This window comes from Brachyistius frenatus, unplaced genomic scaffold, assembly GCF_029030835.1.
Source record: "Brachyistius frenatus isolate BFR_SWC_R1_liver_20210118 unplaced genomic scaffold, ASM2903083v1 Contig_3, whole genome shotgun sequence".
Classification (NCBI taxonomy): domain Eukaryota; kingdom Metazoa; phylum Chordata; class Actinopteri; family Embiotocidae; genus Brachyistius; species Brachyistius frenatus.
Genome location: NW_027210602.1, coordinates 6,609,387 through 6,628,971, shown reverse-complemented (window position 1 = coordinate 6,628,971; position 19,585 = coordinate 6,609,387). Strand labels below are relative to the sequence as shown.

General features: G+C 41.2%; 1 protein-coding gene across 3 annotated transcripts in view; it reads right to left on the bottom strand.

Annotated features, from left to right (window-relative positions):
* The window catches only part of cntfr (ciliary neurotrophic factor receptor), a 231,180-nt gene that overhangs the window by 3,576 nt on the left and 208,019 nt on the right, over positions 1-19,585 (bottom strand). For all 3 annotated transcript variants that reach the window (XM_069704998.1, XM_069704989.1, XM_069705007.1), the window contains 2 exons: positions 7,826-7,894; positions 7,532-7,652 (listed from right to left, as the gene is read on the bottom strand). In XM_069704998.1, the coding sequence (XP_069561099.1) occupies positions 7,532-7,652; positions 7,826-7,894 (190 nt within the window). The remainder of the gene's footprint in view (positions 1-7,531; positions 7,653-7,825; positions 7,895-19,585) is intronic.

Genomic DNA, 19,585 nt, shown 5'->3' with positions numbered 1-19,585 from the left:
CAGTGAAGAGCGAAATCAATTCAAATCTGCAAGTACAATCAATATGGGGCTCATCCAAGGCAGTGATGAAGTGAACTGCACAAAAAAAAAAAAAAAGAAGAAGCAAAAAGTAGATAGAAGAAATATGGAGATGGCAAAACTGGAAAGGGAGAGACAGGATGAGGTAAAAACCCTCAGGTGGAGAGCAGAAAGTGGATACAAAGACAGAAAAGTAAAGGAAATGTGCATTGTGGCAGTCAATGAGAAGTAAATTTACCCATTTACACATCCATAATGCGCTGTACATTTAGATTTTGAAGCATATAATGGCAGGACATAATGACTCCCATTTGAGTCACAAAAATGAGGAATTTAGACCTTTTTTTTTTTTTTTATCTGTTTCACAGAACTGTAACTTGAGAAGACTTCACATGACTTTGACCTGCCCTTACAGAAAAAAAAAAGAGATGGATTTCACATGTGCAAAACCTCACATGTGATTGTGAACATGTGAAACATGTATTTTGCACATGGGAAACATGGAACATTTTGGAACATGTTCATGGTGTAATATATGAAGCCCATGTAGATTAACATGTGGTAAATATGTCATACATGTGATCACGTGTCCCATGTGGAAAACATGGGAAACTCAAGTACTTATTTTTGTAAGGCTGATAAAATATCAGAAAAAAACCAAAACAAAACAGCAGCAGTAAGTAATTCTAACAATCTGCAATCGGCATTCTAACAAGACATTTTGATTTGTGGAATTTTGCCTTGTTTTACAGATACATGTGCTGCTTAAAGTGCACAAAATGTACAGTAGATTTAGTAACAGAAAACATTTACAAAGTTATGATACTCTTGTATAATTTCAGTTAATACAATTACATTCAAGTGAATGAGACTGAGAGAGGAACTAAAAATCTTTGGCAAACAAATATGATAAAAATCCCGATGTGCTTAAACATTGTTTTAGTGCTTCGGTTTGGTTTTACATCGTACGACTAATAAAAATATCACAGTTTAACACGCTACAGCTGCAGGCAGCGCACTGGATATTAACTTGTGCACGATGTTTGCCGGTCTGCCTCGACTCCACAGCATCTCTTATTATTTATTTATTTTTTGTAGTGAGAGAGTATGATTTCCCCCTCCTTGCAATTAATGACTTGTGTAGTACTGCGTTGGGAGTGGGAAGATATTAGGAGGAAGCAGCCAGGTGTGAAATAGCCAGAGAGCGAGAACGAACTAGAATGCATTTAACATGTTCAGCAATTCAGTGCAATACTTCCTGCCTGCAGCAAAACATTGTGCTTAGGACGGAAATAAAAAATTATGCAGAAGTAATGTGCTGGTGACAAGGAGAGACAGTTGTGAGTTGTATGTTGATGTAACAAGCTGGTTGAGGACAGGTAAACAGAGAAGACGAGACCATGATGTCAGCAAGAGAGAGAGAGGAATGATAAACAACGGTAGGGAAGAAAAATGGGTAAAGGAGGAGAAGAGGAGCAGCAAGAATGCACTAATGGAAAGGAAGCTAATGAGATGGAAATTGTGGAATGACTTGAACTGCAACTTCACTGCCTGTTTAGGCAAATAATGTTAATGGCTAATGTTGATTTAGGATAATCAAACTTAACAGAGAACAATGAAGAGAATCATGAACGCAGCATCTGTGATCATCTGAATGTGCTTGATGTTCTGTTTTGAACTAATTTAGCTGTTTGTTGCCATATTTCTGAGCCCATATCGACATATCAGGATGGAGCCGGTTTCTAAGAGTCCGCAGCACAGCAACGCAGGAGTGTCCTTACTTAACACTACCGTACGATTTATTTATAGCCATCAGTTTAATATATTTGAACTTCTTGTAAACCGTTTGTAATGGCAAATAACGCTATCCATGAATCTCGGTGGTAATTAGATATTTTTGTCGGAAAAAAAAATCTTAAAGTTCCCATATTTGAAACTATTCTGGCGTTTGATTTTTATTGCTGATATCCATCAGAAGATATTGTTGTGGTTTTATATACCAAAAACTATCTCTAAAATATAGTTGCACATCTCTCTTCAGCACCTCACTGGAGCTCTACTGAGAAAAGGCTGGTTTGTGTCCGTCCCTTTCAGACACATTGATATCAATGACACTCTCTTCTGATTGGCTGATTATTGTCTGAGTGATGGTTGCCCAGACCAAATGCAGGTTTTCCTGGTCTTTTAGCTTGATAGTGGACAGAGGGCGGGGCATGTGTTTGTGACATCACAAGCCACAAGTCCAAACAGCCCATTTGCAGACATTCTCTATGTGCTGAGCATTTTGACACTTTTGCAGTATTTATATATAGCATCGAGACTTGCTTTACAATCTGCTTTTATACAATATGGGACCTTTAAGGCACCTCAGCAGTGCGTTCGACATGTGGTGCTTGCTGCTTATTAAGCTCTAGTCTGCATATAAACATACTCTTGTTCTACTTCATGCCATGAAACCGAAACTAAGCCATTATAAATAGTACCAGACATGAAATATATAAGAAGTGATATCTGGGGTTGCCTGTTTGGTGCTAGACAGTGTCCAGTTTCTGTCTCACCAAGTGGGCGAGGCAGAAACTTATATCTTAGATGGTTACACTGAGGATGGCTGCAGCCTTTTAAAGCCTTGGCTCATCTGTTTTTTTTTACTTCCTGGAATGTGGTCGCTAAGCAATGGTCCAATCACTGAGGGTGGGATTTCTAAATGTCGTCTGTCTGCCACTGCACTATCCTTCTCATGTGAAGTCAGTCTGTTGATGCCAGGAAACAGAGCAGACACATAACTGCAGCTAGCAACTAATTCTCCATGAAGTATGTGTGACCTGCTAATGCTGAGAGGAAAAAAAAAAGAAGAGAAACGAACAAATAAGAAAAAAAGGACTACATGAAAATGTGGATCATGTTGGAGCAGAGGAAGACAGAGAGGAAATGAAAAATGTGTAACTGTGTGTTTAGACTCTGAGCTGCACAATCGATAAGTCACAGGAAGTCTGTTCATTTACTATTCGACTCAGCAGCCAGGAAATATTGGTCAGTGTGAAGATGTTAACAAGCGGGTCAGCTGAAGCAAAGCGGGCCCTGGATGAACTTCTTGTGTAATCTGTGTGGAAATCAGATATTTTCCTTGTTTCCCTGCTGATGTGATTCTGCTTCATGTACAATAGTTCTTACAGTGCAAAATTTGGGGATTTTTTTTTTTTTAAGGAACTAATAATAAATGTGTTCTCATCAACTACCCTCATAGAAAAATATTTAACATATAACTTCATTAAGAAATAATGAAGCAATAGAAGTACCAGTATTTAATACATGTTAGCAGCTCATTGCTACTTTTAAGCTACGATTGCAATTGTATTTATTTGAAGAATGAATTTATCCCTATGTTTTACAGTCATTGTGTTTTTTTATGCACAAACTGGAGATGCAGGTTGATGAAAAAGCCCACTTTTCTATTTATTCTGAACTGCCTATATTTTGAAAATCTGAGAAAAAACAACAACAATAACAACAACAAAAAAAACAATGGAAATGGTGCGTCCATCATTTGGAACAAAAAACAAACCTGAAGTAATTTTATTGATATCAACAGAGCTGGTGTAGCTGCACATTGTCGCTACATGACTATAATCAGTCATCCAGCGAGTAACATCTGTACAGAAGACAGTAAAAGGCCAGAGAGGAAGGAAATAGGTGTAAGAAGTGTGAGGTGACAAATGGTGGGAGTAAGAGAAAGGATGAGTGATCAGGAGAGAGAAGTGAGAAGAGAAGGAAAAGACAGAAATGGAGGGAGACAGAGAGAACTTGAGGCAAAAGGAAGAAGGAGAGGGAGAACAGGACGAGGACAAAGGGAAGGGAAGCACAGAAGCGACAGCTGGATCGAGAAGGGGCATGACGAAAATCCCAATAACCTCCTGTTCTTTTCCTGAAACCAAGAATAATACACTGTGTACTAAGCGAGTGTTTGTGTACACTGCATGTTATCAGATGGAAGTACTGTGTGTGTTTGTGTGGATGGGGGCTGTATCTTTGTGTTTGTGTCAGAGGGAGAGTAAGAAGAAGATGCATGCTTCCTCCTGTGTTGTTCAGCATGTGTTTGTGTATTTCCAGGTGTGCTTAAGCTCATTCAGCACTGACTGTATGAGGATCTCTGTGCAGTGCCACTCTTGACCAACAGGAGTCATTGCTGTACTGCAAAACTCATTCATTAAACAGCCAAAGACAGAAACAAACAGAATGCTTTCACAGAAATATTTCAAATTAGGTTAAAATGCTCATGAAATAAGTTTTAGGACAGTTTTTGTAATATTCATGCTGCACAGTTGATAGGAAACAACTTATCATGCATGTGCACATGCAACAGTGTAGCTTCAGTTTTACAAGTAAATTAAACAAGTCTGGGTTGCTTAACCAAAATTATTCCTAATAATATGGGAACATATGCATTCTGTACTATTATCATTGCACAATTTGACATCAAATGTATAAGTACACATACAAATGCACAAACATAAATGCACACTGTGAATCAAAATGTAGATTAAATTAGGTTTATGAAGGATGATGGGACCTATAATTTTCTTGCTGTAAAGCACATTGAGCTGCATTTATTGTACTGTAACCCTCTCAAGCTGAGTAAAACCCTCCAACACCCACCAATCAGGTGGTTGCTGCAGCCCAAACTTTAAGGAAAACCTTGCAAAGAAAAATCACAAATTCTGCTCTTTATACAACTTGTACTGGTGTGAGTACTATGTAACAAAGGGAAGCAACCTTAATCAGTGTGAGGATTTTCTTTTATAAATTCAGAGCTCCTTTGGCGTAGAATATTAAAGGACTAGTTTGACATTTTGAGAAATATGCTTAATTGCTTCCTTGCTGAGAGTTAGCTGAAAAGGTCGATACCAATCCCATATTTGCCTGGTCAATATACAGCTAATGATCTCTTGATATGTCCGTTGTTTACTCTGTACAAAGTTCATGTAAAGACGACAAGGAGCAGTCTTATGTAAAGGTTATTCGTGGGCATATATCTCTTATCAAGGTGCTGACTCTGGGAAGTCTGCTCAACCTGCCAAGAAATAGTTTAGTGCTGTAGAACCACTTCAGTTTCTACAGGGCTTTATGATTCAGATTAAACATATGCCAAGAAAGAAAATGTGTGTTTGTAGAGCAATAGCTTTCGAGCTGAGAGGGTATTGTTATGGTGGATTTTAGTATGTAACGCAGTGGAAATAGAAACCCTGTTGATCATCAGATTGCTTGGTGCTATCTAAGACTTAAAGAAAAACAACTTACTCAGACTATCTTCCAATAGAACAACAGATTGTCTTAGCGTGTCTGTGGATCACAATATTCCTCTGTCCACATGTACCAGCTGGCCTACAACCATCAGAAAGATCCAGTGAAACACACTGGTGTTTTATTGCACTGATGATGACACAAGAAACAACATTTAAGTCTTTATGTAGCTTTGCTGATTAAAAAGCAAACGACAGTCGACAATCAGCCTCAGTGTCACAGTATGCCCTGTTTGGTTTATAGTTAATTCTGATGGTTCGATTTGGGCTACATAGTGCCAATAATAGAAGACCCCTCATTGGCCGAGGTGCTTTCAGGTGTAGAGACTTTTAAACATTGCATATATTAAGATTAACTCCAATCAGGAGATGTGAGTCTAGAGACAATGTACTAATCCATATTCTGTCTTCAGGACATCTACAGAGCAGAACTCATGTTTTCTAACATCCAATAGTGGAAGGTCTCAGCTTTTTGTTGAAGTGGATTGTCAGTAAACTGTGACATCAGTGTGGGATATCGTTGCAGGTGCAGAAGGGCAAAAAGCACACCTTGTAACACATTCAGTTTTAAAGAAGTGTTTTGTACACACAAATATCTGGTAAAATATTCCAGGCAATTCTGTTTTAAATATTATAATCCAGTATTAATTGGCCTAGTATTCAACTGGGTGTGGTGTAGGTAAAAACTCCCTATATTTGCAAGACCAAAGCAGAAACCAGTTGAATCCTTGTCCATTCATATTCAGTGTTTTTTTTGTTTGTTTGTTTTTAAATCAACATTAGTGCTGCCATTTCTTCTTTGCTACTCCAGTGTGATCAGAAAGCTGCATACAGCAGAGTGTTCAGACCTGGAATATCAGTGAGTTCACAGATTTTGGTTTGACAAGCGAGCCTTCCTTGATCTCTGCCACATGGTGAATGGGTGCCAACTAGGCCATTTCTACAGATTGTTTTAGTCTTTATGTGCATCTGTTGACCCCCATAACCTAATAGTCTATAAGAAACTGTATATTAAATGAAAATGTCTCACGCCTAAAAAGACTTGTTGTACAATAAGTAAGCCAGTTTGAAGTTGTAGCAGAGACGTGAGCATTTTTTAAACAATGGCACGGTTTTACCCCGAGGCAGCGTTCAGGCGCTCCAGCTGAAGTGTGTCGATTTGTCTCGAGGCTGCTGGATCTGATAGCTTAAACTGCGATAAAAGTTCACGGCTATCAAACGCTCGCCGTGGACTCATTTTAATCATAAAGAAAGTTATTAACTAAACTTAATTTCATACCTAACTGATTCAGAAAATTTACTGCGTGACAGCCGTGGGCACAATGAACAATGCTAACAACATTATAGGAATACTATATTATCATCACAATGATTTCTGCTGCTGATGGACTGCAAGACTGATAAAAACCAAACAGCATAAGAGAATTACTTTTGTAACACTTCTACTTAAAGTCCCACTCAGAGGATCCTGGTTAATTGATCAGAGTACCATCAATACTGAGGATGAGCCGTTTCAATATATTAAAGGCCAGCATATTTAACCTTTTCCTTGTTTCCCTTCATTTTGATAAAGAGTAAATCTCACATTGCATTACACTCCACCAGCCCCTGTGTAATGTTTGTGTCACTTTCTTTTAATTTGTTAAGAAAACTCTACCAATTGCTAAAGAATAAATATTTTTGAGGAACCTGGACTTCTGGCCCAGCTGAAGGTTTTTGCCATGACAAGAGCTAATTTCAGAATCATATGCTTACACATTAAATTAATATGTTGAACTTGATAAACATAAAACCATTTTAACACTAGTTTTGTTAGCTTGTTAGCAACCTGACATTAGCATTTAGTTCAAAGGACGGTCTCACTGAGCCTCTCGATTGTCTGTACTCTCTTCTTTTTGTTTCATTGTGTCTCGTTGTTCTTTTTTTTTTTTTTTTTTTAATTCATTGAAATCTGCTGCATCAAGCCAGTTCTTTTCCACTTACTGATTTCTTTCGATCGACAGCAGATTGTCTCTAAAACAATGCAAAAATCTCAGCAAAATCCAAACTGTCTTGGTAGTGGGGACTGGATGCTGTTTGCAGACATTTAAGTGGTCAGAGAGTGCAGATTTGAAAACTGATCACTTTCTTCACAGCTACCTACATATTGAACCTAAACAGCAGACTTAAGTCACCATGTGTGAAGTGTCCAGGCTTTAACTGAGGCTTTAACCTACCGGTAGAAAAGTCCACTTCAGTTGTGGAAGTGATGGGCAGAGGATCTTCGATCCAGGGTGTAGCATGGACAGCAACGCTCCAGTCGCTCCATGTTCCAATCTCTGTGTCCTTGGCAGCCACCTGTTGAACACAGAGGCAGCAGCAGTAGCATTCAGTATTTCGTTAAGTTCATGAACAAATTGAAGACACCAAATCATACTTCAAAGTAGTTCAGACATAGTGCTGCTCTGGAAAACTATAAATCTAAAACCGAGTTATCTCTGTTAGTTTGTAAGATGAAATCAACTTGTTACCTGGATGATGTATTCTTTCCCAGCATAGGCATCGGTGATGGTGTGAGAAGTGCTGTCAGACAGCTCCACCTAAACAGAGAGCAGCAGGTGGTCGGTTTGGATTAGAAAACAACACACGAGTTCAGGTAATACAAGTTTTAAAAGAACCTTATTTAAAAATGAAACTGATACCTTTTCAAAGTAATAATATACTGTTTAATTGGCTCTTTGGCCCCGAGGGACATAAAATGTTCCAACATCATGCATTTTGAAAACTCTCTGCTAAGAAGGGGCACTTATAAAGTCCTAACTCAACTTTCGGTCTGGATGTCCAACCCTTCCAGCTATAGTTTTGCCCATAAATGATGTGCCACCTATAGAAATCCTATAGCGTGAGCTTTAAATGTTTTATGATGGAATGATTCAGCTGTGCCATACACAATGCAATTGTTATTCCGTGATTATTTATTGACAACACACCTTTCATCATTATTCTGTGGATAGGCCAAGTGTGTTGCTTTATCCTTGTGATGTTTTACATCTCAATGTTGACATGATTGAACCTTGAAGCCCTCGCCGCCTCCACGCTCCACGCATACCAACATTCAGACATGCGTGTAAAATACCAGTGGCATAATTGATGATTATACCAGAAAGCATTGGCATCAAAGCCACATAATTTCATGACACAATGTAACGCATGCCAACGTTTGAAAGCCTTTTGTGCACACTTTAATTTGCAGAGTGAAACAGAGAATTAACTAAATGTTTGAGTTACCGGGGAGTGCATGAGAGAATGATTTGCTGCTTCTCTGTAATTTACGGTTAGTGCTTGTGCGTGTGCGTGTGTGTGTGTGTGTGTGTGTGTGTGTGTGTGTGTGTGTGTGTGTGTGTGTGTGTGTGTGTGGGGGTGGAAGGGGGGTGGTGGCTTGTTTGCCTTTGGCCTGTGACTGAAAGGCTGAGGGAAAAATAGGGAAAGGGAGGGTACTGCCTTTATTTTTCTCCTTCTGAAGTCAAATCAAATGATTTAGTGACATGCCTGTTGCAGCCAACCAGTTAACCAAGACATATCTATACACTTTTATGCGCACGCACAAACACACAGACACAAACACACACACAATCTGGTGCTGAAGATTATTTCAAATTATTGACTTGACATGTAGTTATGATAATATGTCAGCTAGATACCAATATAATGGATGCACAAACTCAAATATGATGAAAATAAATTGATTTCTTATATTACCAATGCTAACAAAACATCCTGGGAGAAGGGCAGCTGATCTGCTGGAGAATATGGTACATCGTCTGTTCTTCTTGATAATAAACCAGTGACGTGTGGGCGTAATCTTGATCATTCTAACAACAAGTTGCTGACACACATCTAGCTATCTTCTGAAACTATTTATATAGGAGTGTTTATTTGGGTGTGAGTGCCAGTAATCACAAAGATACTAAATATATCTGAAATAAAGTAAATTCCGAAAATTGCATAAATGTCCTAAACAAATGCAGCTACGCTGAAAAAAAAAAAAAATCCCAAACCGTTTCCACTGTAAAATAATTCCTCACTGTCTGTTTGGCAACTCATGGGATACATCTTTCAGCTTCTTTCAACAACAGCTTAGACATATTATCGAAACAGCTTTCTTTTTAAGTAAAAAACAAAACTTTAACATCCCTTGATAATTTGCACACAACAGTGTACTGTAAGTACTGTAGGTCAAAGTTGAACCAGCAATGGAGTGTTGTCAAAATTGTACTCTCCAACTTTGACTTTTTTGTGTAGAACTGATGGAAATGATGGCGAAACCTATGAAAATAAGTAAGAGGTAGGTAAAAAGCCAAATTATCCTTTAAGTATTTTTTTTTATATCAGCAGCTCAAACCAGTCTACGATTTAATCAAATCCCCCTCATGCTACCCTATAATTTCTGCAACCAGAGCAAAGACTCAGACTGAAATGTCCTCTTAAAGTCTTCGGAATATGAAAACCTGTAATGAAACAGCCAAATAACTTAAAACTCCTGCACCCCACTTGTCCACGCTTCCTCTGTCTTCCTGTAATCTCTCATCTCTGCAAAGTTGACCCCTCTATTTTCGACACTGCCTTGATCTTAACAGCCACCCTCTATCTGCTCTCTGATTCTTCGTCTCTTGCCCCCTCTCCCTCTGTTGGGAAGGAAGCTCTGTCTTTATCTGCCTAACCGAGCGCTACATTTATAGGCTTAATTTCATTAGTGGAATGCAATAACAATGTCATCCGAGCATGTGTGCATGTGCGTCTATACTTTAGTATACATCGTGTGTGTGTTAAGAGATGTGTGCGCTGCCTTTGAGACTAAATCCTCCGCTGTTTAGATGAAGTCCACCCAGCGTATCCAACCGTTGCTTCTATCAGCATTCCTTAATGTCTCTCTCTAATGCATATGTGTGTGCTCGTGTGTGTGTGTGTGTGTGTGTGTGTGTGTGTGTGTGTGTGTGTGTGTGTGTGTGTGCATGTTTGCATGCTGATGTCGATGGTGTGAAACCTTGTGAATATTAGTCATATGTTCAGGTGTGTTTGACTCTCTGCAAGCGTGTGCTTACATTTGATGCGAGAAAGCACACGTTTAGGAAAAATATGCCTTCTTACATTTGCTTTATTTGGGAGCAGTGAGAGCGGCACTTAATATCACGTAGTAAAAGGAGGGCTAGGTGGTGGTGGTCGTTGTGGTGGGAAAGATGGAAGGAGATTAATTTTAGAGAGGCTGTTCCTATTGCTACCAAAAAAAACATACCAAGCCTGTCTGTTGTGGGGAAGGGGTAAAGTGTGAATTTACTTGTTGATCTGTATCTATGTGTGTGTGTGTGTGTGTGTGTGTGTGTGTGTGTGTGTGTGTGTGTGTGTGTGTGTGTGTGTGTGTGTGTGTGTGTTTGTTAGAGAGTATTTATTAAAACTGTTTCAGTGTTCATTAAAAGTGCAAGTGAAAATTGTGCGCACGCATTTGTATGTGACTCACTCAAAGTCAGAGAAACAAAAACAAGCAAGCATGTACACACACACACACACACACACACACACACACACACACACACACACACACACACACACACACACACACACACACACACACACACACACACACACACACACACACACACACACACACACACACAAGCACATAAACACAATACCACCCCAAACACTCAAATATTTACTCTACCATAATTATGTCATTAACTCAGTGTAAATATACTGTATTCGCTTACCCCAAAGTATAATTTGATAATGATAATAAAGATTTTACCCACATAGATTGGCCACCAAATGGTCTATTTTGAAAGTGGTGACTAAATGGTCACATTTTCTCATTTTGTGCATAAACACTACTTTTTCCTCATTGTAAACAGCATGCATGTCTGTGGATGAACTGGGGCACACGTGGCATGGCAGCCTGGTCTTCTGATCAACCAACTAGCTGCACATACTTTGTGTAAACACCATAGAAACACAGTGACCAAACCTCTCCTTTTGTTGCTGGTAATGATAACTACCTAGCCAGCTAACGAGCCAAGTTGGGCTGTGACTAAGTGGCAATCAACCATGACATCACTCATTGGTTTTTAAACTGCCTTTCTGAAGCCTCGAGTTAGGTATTTTGGCCATCGCCATCTTGCTACTGTTAGTGCCAGAAAACCAGAAATGACCATATTGGGATGAGCTGGGGAGGAGCAAGCGATGGATCTAATGTGATTTGATGGATCCAACTTCATCTCTGAGGAAACTATGCCCGCCCATCGATAGGGGAAGCCTGACGAGACCACAGGCTTTTCAATCAAATAGACAAGCTCTGAAATATGCTGCTTTTCTGAGGCCTAATATGTAATTAACGATACATTTATTTTCAGATTGACCGCCAGGACATTAATAAGAAGGAGTGACTTTAGTGAATGACACCAAATTGACTGATGGAAAACATTTGTTGACTTTATATTTAAAGAGAGAAGTTAAATGGGAGTCAATGGAGCCAGAGCCTTTTTGTGAGCCAACCCTTTGTGGACCCCGGTGGTATTGCACTTTAAGACACTTGTGTATTGTTTTCATTTACAGCTAAATAGCAGATTCAGAATTACTTTGACAATGTTGTTGCTAAAGAGCTAAATTGGGAACCATATTTTGTACATAGCTACTTCCTTATGGGGCATAAGAGGCGTTTGATTGGCTGAAAGGTTAGAGGATGCCAAGCAGTATCCCACCAAAGCGTGTAGCACACCCATCAGTCTACTACTGGACACTGTGTCAGTGTCACATGTGTCCTTTTCTAGGCAAAAGTAAGGTGCCTGAAGTTTAGCCACTAAAATCACCAAGTTAGGTTTAGGAAAAAAAAAAAAAACTTAGTAAAGGTTCGGCACAAACTTCTTGGTGAGGAAGGAAAGTCCCCCAAAAAAAACTCCACCTCACTTTTTCACAGACTCAAACCCTGGTTTGTTGTTGTACACACTTTCTCCAAACCTGCCCATACTTTTTTATTTATACTCATTTCCACAAGAGGTCTTCTCGTGCAATCTATGGATTTTATCTGTAGGCAGAGCTCAATCACAGCAGTAAGAACAAGGAAAAATAAACGATATACTATAGACTATGAGTAAAAGGTATTCCTTTATGCACGGTATATGTGCCTTGCAGAAAAATAACACAGGAAGCTACTGGATACTGAATATAAAAACAAGCCAGGAGTGAGGAAGAGAAGCTTAAGAAATTCACTCCCAGACATACACCACTCACACACAGCTTAATGCTCCAACACACACACGCACACGCACGCACGCGCGCACACACACACACACACACACACACACACACACACACACACACACACACACACACACACACACACACACACACACACACACACACACACACACACACACACACACACACACACACACACACACACACACACATCAAGAGTTTCTACACAAACCCAGACAATGACAGGGGCAGAGAGAGGAGATGTGAGCATTCCTCAGGGATTGCATAAGGAACTGGGAAAAAGAAGTGACCCTTCACTTTTCACATCTCTCCTCTCCTCTTTCATTCTGTTTTTTTTTTGTGTTTTTTTTTTTGGTCTCACACCTTCTCTTTGTTGTGCCCTCTTTAATTGTTCTTCCACTCGTCTCGCTTGCCCAATCTTGTACCTGTGTTTACAGCAGCAAAACACTTCAAATTACTTTCCCAGTGGGATCAATAAAGTTTAATCTTATCTTGTACAGATACACATTTATTGTGATGTTGCGGAAATAAAAAGAAAGGAAGGAACTCCAAATGACCCTTATGGGTACCAATGCCGGGGCTTATAAGCAGTCCGATAAAGTCTTGTTAAATTGCTTTAAATATTTTAATATAATGAGTGGAGCAATACTTGCGATCATATCATATGTTTTGTTGTATACCTCATCTACAAATGAAGCTGTAAACATAGGTTGTAGGTCAGACATGGATAGGGCGATCAGATAAGCTGATCAGTAGGGTGAAAAGACGAAAAGCAGAAAAAGAAGAAGAGACAGAAGAACAGGCAAAATGAGGAGGTTGAGAAAAGAGAGAGATGCAAAAAAGAGACAGTCAGAGAACACAGAAGAGGGAAGGAAAAGCAGAGAGAGGGAGACATGGAGGGAATTGGCGTCGGTGGTCAGATCTAATCCAGTGAGCATGTCTGTTGTCCTGGAAAGGAAACCCAATTATATGGCACTTCCACTGGCCTGATGGCGCTCTGTGTGTATGTGTGTGCGCACTGAGAAGGTTGGTCTCATTAGGTTGACTGACAGCTCCCATTTTTCCACCGTGCTCCCCTCCCATTTATGAACACACACACACACACACACACACACACACACACACACACACACACACACACACACACACACACACACACACACACACACACACACACACACACACACACACACACACACACACACACACACACACACACTTGAACAAAGGGTCCAGGGGTAATTTCTCAGACGGTATTTCTCTCTTTGAAGCCCCAATCGCCATAGCAGCAATTACTGTAAAAGGAAGCTAAGGCCCCCCCCCAGCCAATCGAAAAAAAACCAAACTAGACCTTACACCCTTAAAACGCATGTGGTAATTTCAACAACACAGCAGAGAGGGGACTCTAGATGAACTCTGGTTTACGCTGTCATGCCAGCATGTCAAAGAATGTGAAACATGAACAAGTCATGAAAGATACAAATTTAAATCAGAATTCATCGCCCTCTTCCATCTCTACTGTAACTACTCTAAAGAAGATTCTCTCTCTCTCTACGTCTTCAGCTCTACGGTATGTGGGTGTCTGGATCATGAACAAATGAAGCTTACAGTATTTTACTGCTGCACACATAGAGTGTCGTGAAATGTCACAGCAGATACGGATGTTAAGCCTGTAACACTCATGATGTTATACTGATAATGGGCGTGTGGATGGATGGAGAATTTCTTGGGTCAAAGATTTATGGGGCAATACCAGAGTAAATGGACTGCATTTATATACCGTAACACTGCAGAGTAGTTTCGAAAAAGTCTCAAAGATACCCACTCGTCCATAGCACATTTGTGGTATTTTACTTTGCTTAGGTCAATTCAACATGCTGTCGTTGGGAGGTAGCCAGTCTCTTCCTTGCTCAGAAATTCAGTTTTCTTTTATATAATTATAGTCTAAAAACCCTGTTTAGTTTGTACAGCCAATCTGATGGGCGGACCAATCAGCGATCAGTAGGGGTGGTTAGGTGTGATGACGTCATAGACTGTATATAAAAGTGGACGTAGCTTCCAGTTCTGAAAAATGAGGCTAATGCAAAAGTGTTGTAAGTTGTTTTTTTTTAAACGCTATAGGAATAAAGTTTTTTTTTTTTTTCCCACAAGTGAGTTTGGTGTCAGTCGCTAACGTCACTCCTTCTTCTTCGTTTTCTCACGGTCCACTGGAAAACAATCCCGTCATTAATTTGATATTAGGCTTCGTAAAGCTGCGTTTTTGGGGATGTGTCAGGCATGCTTCCCCCATTGGTGGGCAGGGTGTAGGGTCCTTGTCCAATCAGATAGAGTCAGAGTCACCACTCGATCTTCCCCACCTCGTGTGGTCATGGTCATTTCTGGCTTCAAAATAGCAAGATAACGACGGCCAAAATCCGAACTCAAGGCTTCATAACGGCAGTTCACAAACCAATGGATGACGTCACTGTTGGATGACGCTTGAGTGACATTGAACTCAAAATCTTTTTTTTAAATTTAGTTGCGGCAGGTAGAGTTTCGGACAGTTTTGGTGCATATGGTGGTCAATGCCAATTGGTTACAGGCTTTTTCAATAGTTTGAAAATTAACCCAAGTTTTACACCTAGCAGGACTTCAAAACAATTGACTGTAGAGCGTGGCCAGACCCACTCTGGGTCTATAACACCAGTCTAGTTGGGAGGAGCTGGGAGATCAAATTTTGCAATTACTGGCCGACATGGAGCACATTTTGCCACAACGAAAACTATGATACATTTATCTAATAGTGAAATGTGCAGGTTGTCATTAGTGCAACTGATAGGGTTTGAATAGGGGGTCCTTTAGATCTTGGATTTTTGCCAACAGCTTTTTTTTTTTTTTTAAGCTTTGAACATTATGCTGTGCTGGACAGAAAGTTAGACATGCAGGGCTTCTAAATGGCTGTTAAATCATCCCTTGTTTTGTTAGATAATCAAATGCACGAGACAAACGACAAATAGCATGAATTGTTCCACAGGCTGTGAAGTTAACAGGATGTGAAAACTGCAAAAAAAAAGAAAGATGGAGGAAAACCTATTAATTAAGAAAAATGAGGTATTGATGTTTTGTAGCTTTGTACTTCTACTGAGCAAGCTGGTTATTTGGGCTTTATACTCTCGATGGACTACCTCGTTATTAGAATCATTTGTCAAAGTTCAAATCAGAGCATGGACATTTTAAAATGTTTTTTTTAAATATTGCTGCATGCAGAACAATTCGTGATAAAAGCTGAAGCTGGTGGACCATGATGAGTGATGGACTGTTGCACTCCAGCTGAACTGCTTCCCCAAAGAGAATTGCGCTGTCCGATGACAGCTGGCTCATCAGAAGTTGTTGACTCGGGCCACACAAATATCTCTATATTTTTGTTTGTTTCATGATTTTGCAGATACTTATACGTTGATTGAAAAATAAACACTTAGCTTGAAAGGGCTGATTTAAAATCATCGCTGCTACTTTGTGTTCAGGTCATTGTTAGACAGGAAAAAATAATTCCGAAAAAATTCACAGAATCCTTAACAAGCTCTGGTGACTTCCATGTTTCTTTTTGTCTCTGCCATGTTCATTCTGTCAGAACTTTATTGGCCATGAGACAATACCCCCCCAAAGACAAGGTCAATACAGTGAATGTGTACGTCCTGACAACTCTGAGCAGATCGGAGTGTGTGTATGACAGCCTGAGTATGGACGTGGTGATATAGAAATCAATAGAGGCAGGGGAGAGGGCATTGGCCCCATTCATCTTCATTCAGCCTTACACAGACAGAGACATCCGAAGCATCACAAATAGAAAATGCTGAAATATTACAACTGTAGGCTGGAAAACAGACATAAAATAAGACAGCTCTACCTTTGACTCTTTTGACAAGATTGTTAAGCAGAAAGAGAAACGTCCTTTCTGTTGCTGTCTTTATTTTCATACTTCCTCTTCCTTTATCCTCTTCTCCAGGACCTCTTCTTATTTTTTTTTCTATCAGTTATAGATTATTTTAAACATCCTTTGTTGAAACTACACAATATACTTTTTTTTTTTTATTATAAAATACTGTTAAAAAGAAAAAAAAGCCAATAGACTGCACAATGGCTATAACAGATCTACTCCATGTATCTGCGCAAAATGGTTTTGAGTGAATGTAAAGGATTCAATCCCACTGTAATGTGTTTTGACAGCAGAGCTAAATGATGATGACTTTCATATGTTGCGGCACTGAATCTGCTGTGTGTGCGCATGTTTGTGTGTTGGAAAGATGGGGGTTTGATAAATTGTCTGTCTGTGGCAGTGTCCTTTAGATGGGATGTTTTTTCCCAAACAAGGTCTAAACATTTATCATGTGGACCCATAGATACAAATGGATGGCTTGAGGGATGGATGGTTAGACAGGTGGCTTAATGCATGGGTGGCAGGATGTATGGATGAACGGATGAGTGGGTGATAGCGAAAGCGTGGATTTACTGAAGGAGAGAAAACGAGGTAGCGAGATGTGAAAGCGGGTTAGGAAGGTCGCAGGAAACAGGGAGGTAGGACTTCATAAGGAGATGAAGACAGTTTGAGGGAGAGAGAACAGGAAAGTGAGGAAAAGGTGGAGAGAATTAGAGGCTCTGTTTAGCTTTCATGACGTTCATGTCAGATTGGGTTGAATAACCTCTTATTCAGTGTCAATCTCTGCTTTTCATTTGCCATGATAATTTTATTCATGAAAACACAGCGCTGTGTTTACCTTCCACACACACACACACACACGAAAAATTTACAAAATGCAAAGAAAATTACACTTTTCCTGCAGACCTACCCTAACCTTAAACCAAGCCTGCGTTCCAATATCCATACTACCATACTATTTAGTATGCTAGAAGAAGATTTAGTATGTCCCAATATATAGTATATAAAAGGTAGTGTGCCAAAAGTACCACCCCCCCCCCCCCCCCCCCCCCCCCCCCCCCCCCCCCCCCCCCCCCCCCCCCCCCCCCCCCCCCCCCCCCCCCCCCCCCCCCCCCCCCCCCCCCCCCCCCCCCCCCCCCCCCCCCCCCCCCCCCCCCCCCCCCCCCCCCCCCCCCCCCCCCCCCCCCCCCCCCCCCCCCCCCCCCCCCCCCCCCCCCCCCCCCCCCCCCCCCCCCCCCCCCCCCCCCCCCCCTGTCCTACTACATCTGGTAATGTTTCGCAGTGTGCAGGCCAGCATGGTACCAGGGTTGTTCTGATCCACAATCCTCCATGCGGCGGAAGATACATTACATCAACTGAACCACCCAGATAGTTGGTGGCACTAATGCTCTGCCCACAAAAGGAAGAAAGAAAAGAAGAAGAGATTGTATCCTTTTTACTTTTACTTCAAATGTCACGCTACGGATCATGACGGATATGACAAAGAGTGTGTTAGGATTCCTGTCTGATCCTAGTGTGGTTTCCTCTGTTTTACCCACGATCACCTCTCCTCCGGTGTCCTGTCATTCCCCTGTCTGTTTGTTATTGTCTGCCATGTGCTTCTGTTTGTTTTGGTCTCTCCTCCGACTTCCGTCATCTGCCACGCCCACCTCCGTAGATCCAGCTGGAGCTCATTCCACTAATCATCTCCAGCTGGATATAAATACCCCGGTCTGTTCATCGTCAGTCCATCCGTTTACCTACCCGACATCCCATTCAGTCAGTCTGTCCGTCTCATCATTGAGAGTTTCCGGTTCTGACTCCTGTTTTCTTTCCTGCCTGCCTGCTGTTCGTCAGAACGAAGAAGATTACAGATTGTTCCTCGGAGATCATCTGCTGCAATCTTGGCAATCCTGTGTCGAGCTTCGAGCGTCACACAGTCGACCCTGCCTTTCCGTCCAGTGTCGAGCCACGGGTATCACCTGTACGAAGAAACCTTCCAGTTCATTCCTCGGAGATCAGCTGTCGAAGGTTTGGCCATCCTGTGTAGAGTCGCGGACGTCACACAGCCGATCCGGCGAATCAGCAGCCACGTCAGCCTGCCGCTCGCTGTGGAGAAGCCTTGGGATTCCCCAGCGGAGCTCCGCCCACCCGGCTATGTTAGCCTGTCACGTGCTGAGGAGGACCTCGGGATTCCCTCAGCTAACCCACACCCCCGCTGCGTGCTGCCTGCCTGCCTGTCCGTCAGCCTGCCAGCCGCATTCGAAGCCAACTTCCTCTTGGAGTGGAGTAGCGCAGACCCGCGCATTTGGACTCAGACATTTTGTGTGCCTCCTGTTGGTTATCTATACCTAGAAGAAATAAAGGACTTGGTTCACCTAAGATTCCGCTGTTGTGTCTGCATTTGGGTTCGTTGGAGGCACACCTCATAACAGAGGGTCAAAGTTCAAGGCAAATTTTTATAATGAAGTTGTATGTCCCAATTGTATGCATACGATTCGGAACGCAGTCTTCATATAATGGGGGGACTTGCTTCTTGAGTTCCCACAAACATATCAGATTTGTGTCCTCACAATATAAGCAATACAAGTACACACACACACACACACACACACACACACACACACACACACACACACACACACACACACACACACACACACACACACACACACACACACACACACACACACACACACACACACACACACAAAAACATAGCTACTGGTTTGCTATTGATCCATCTAAGTGCTCGCAGGATGAGAGTGACTTTTGGCAAACATACACAGACCATTATTACATAGATGAGTAGATGGAAAGAGGAATTGTGCCGGTGGAAAAGGAAGACTGATAGCAAAGTGTGAACAATATGTAAGAAGAACAGGAGAGAGGAGGAAGGGTTTGAAAAAAAAAATGATTGGGGTAAAAAAGGTGACAAAGAAAGTGAGGTGGAGGGGGACGAGGAGGGAGACGGATGGGAGAGGGAGGACGCAGCATGTCACACAGAAGGACAAAGGAGACAAAAATGTGGAATAAATAAATGAATAAAAGGCTAAGCTGCGTTGATCAAGCAGACAGATTAAAGGAGGGAGAATTTAAGGTCTGTCTCTTTTCTCTGCTTCGCCTG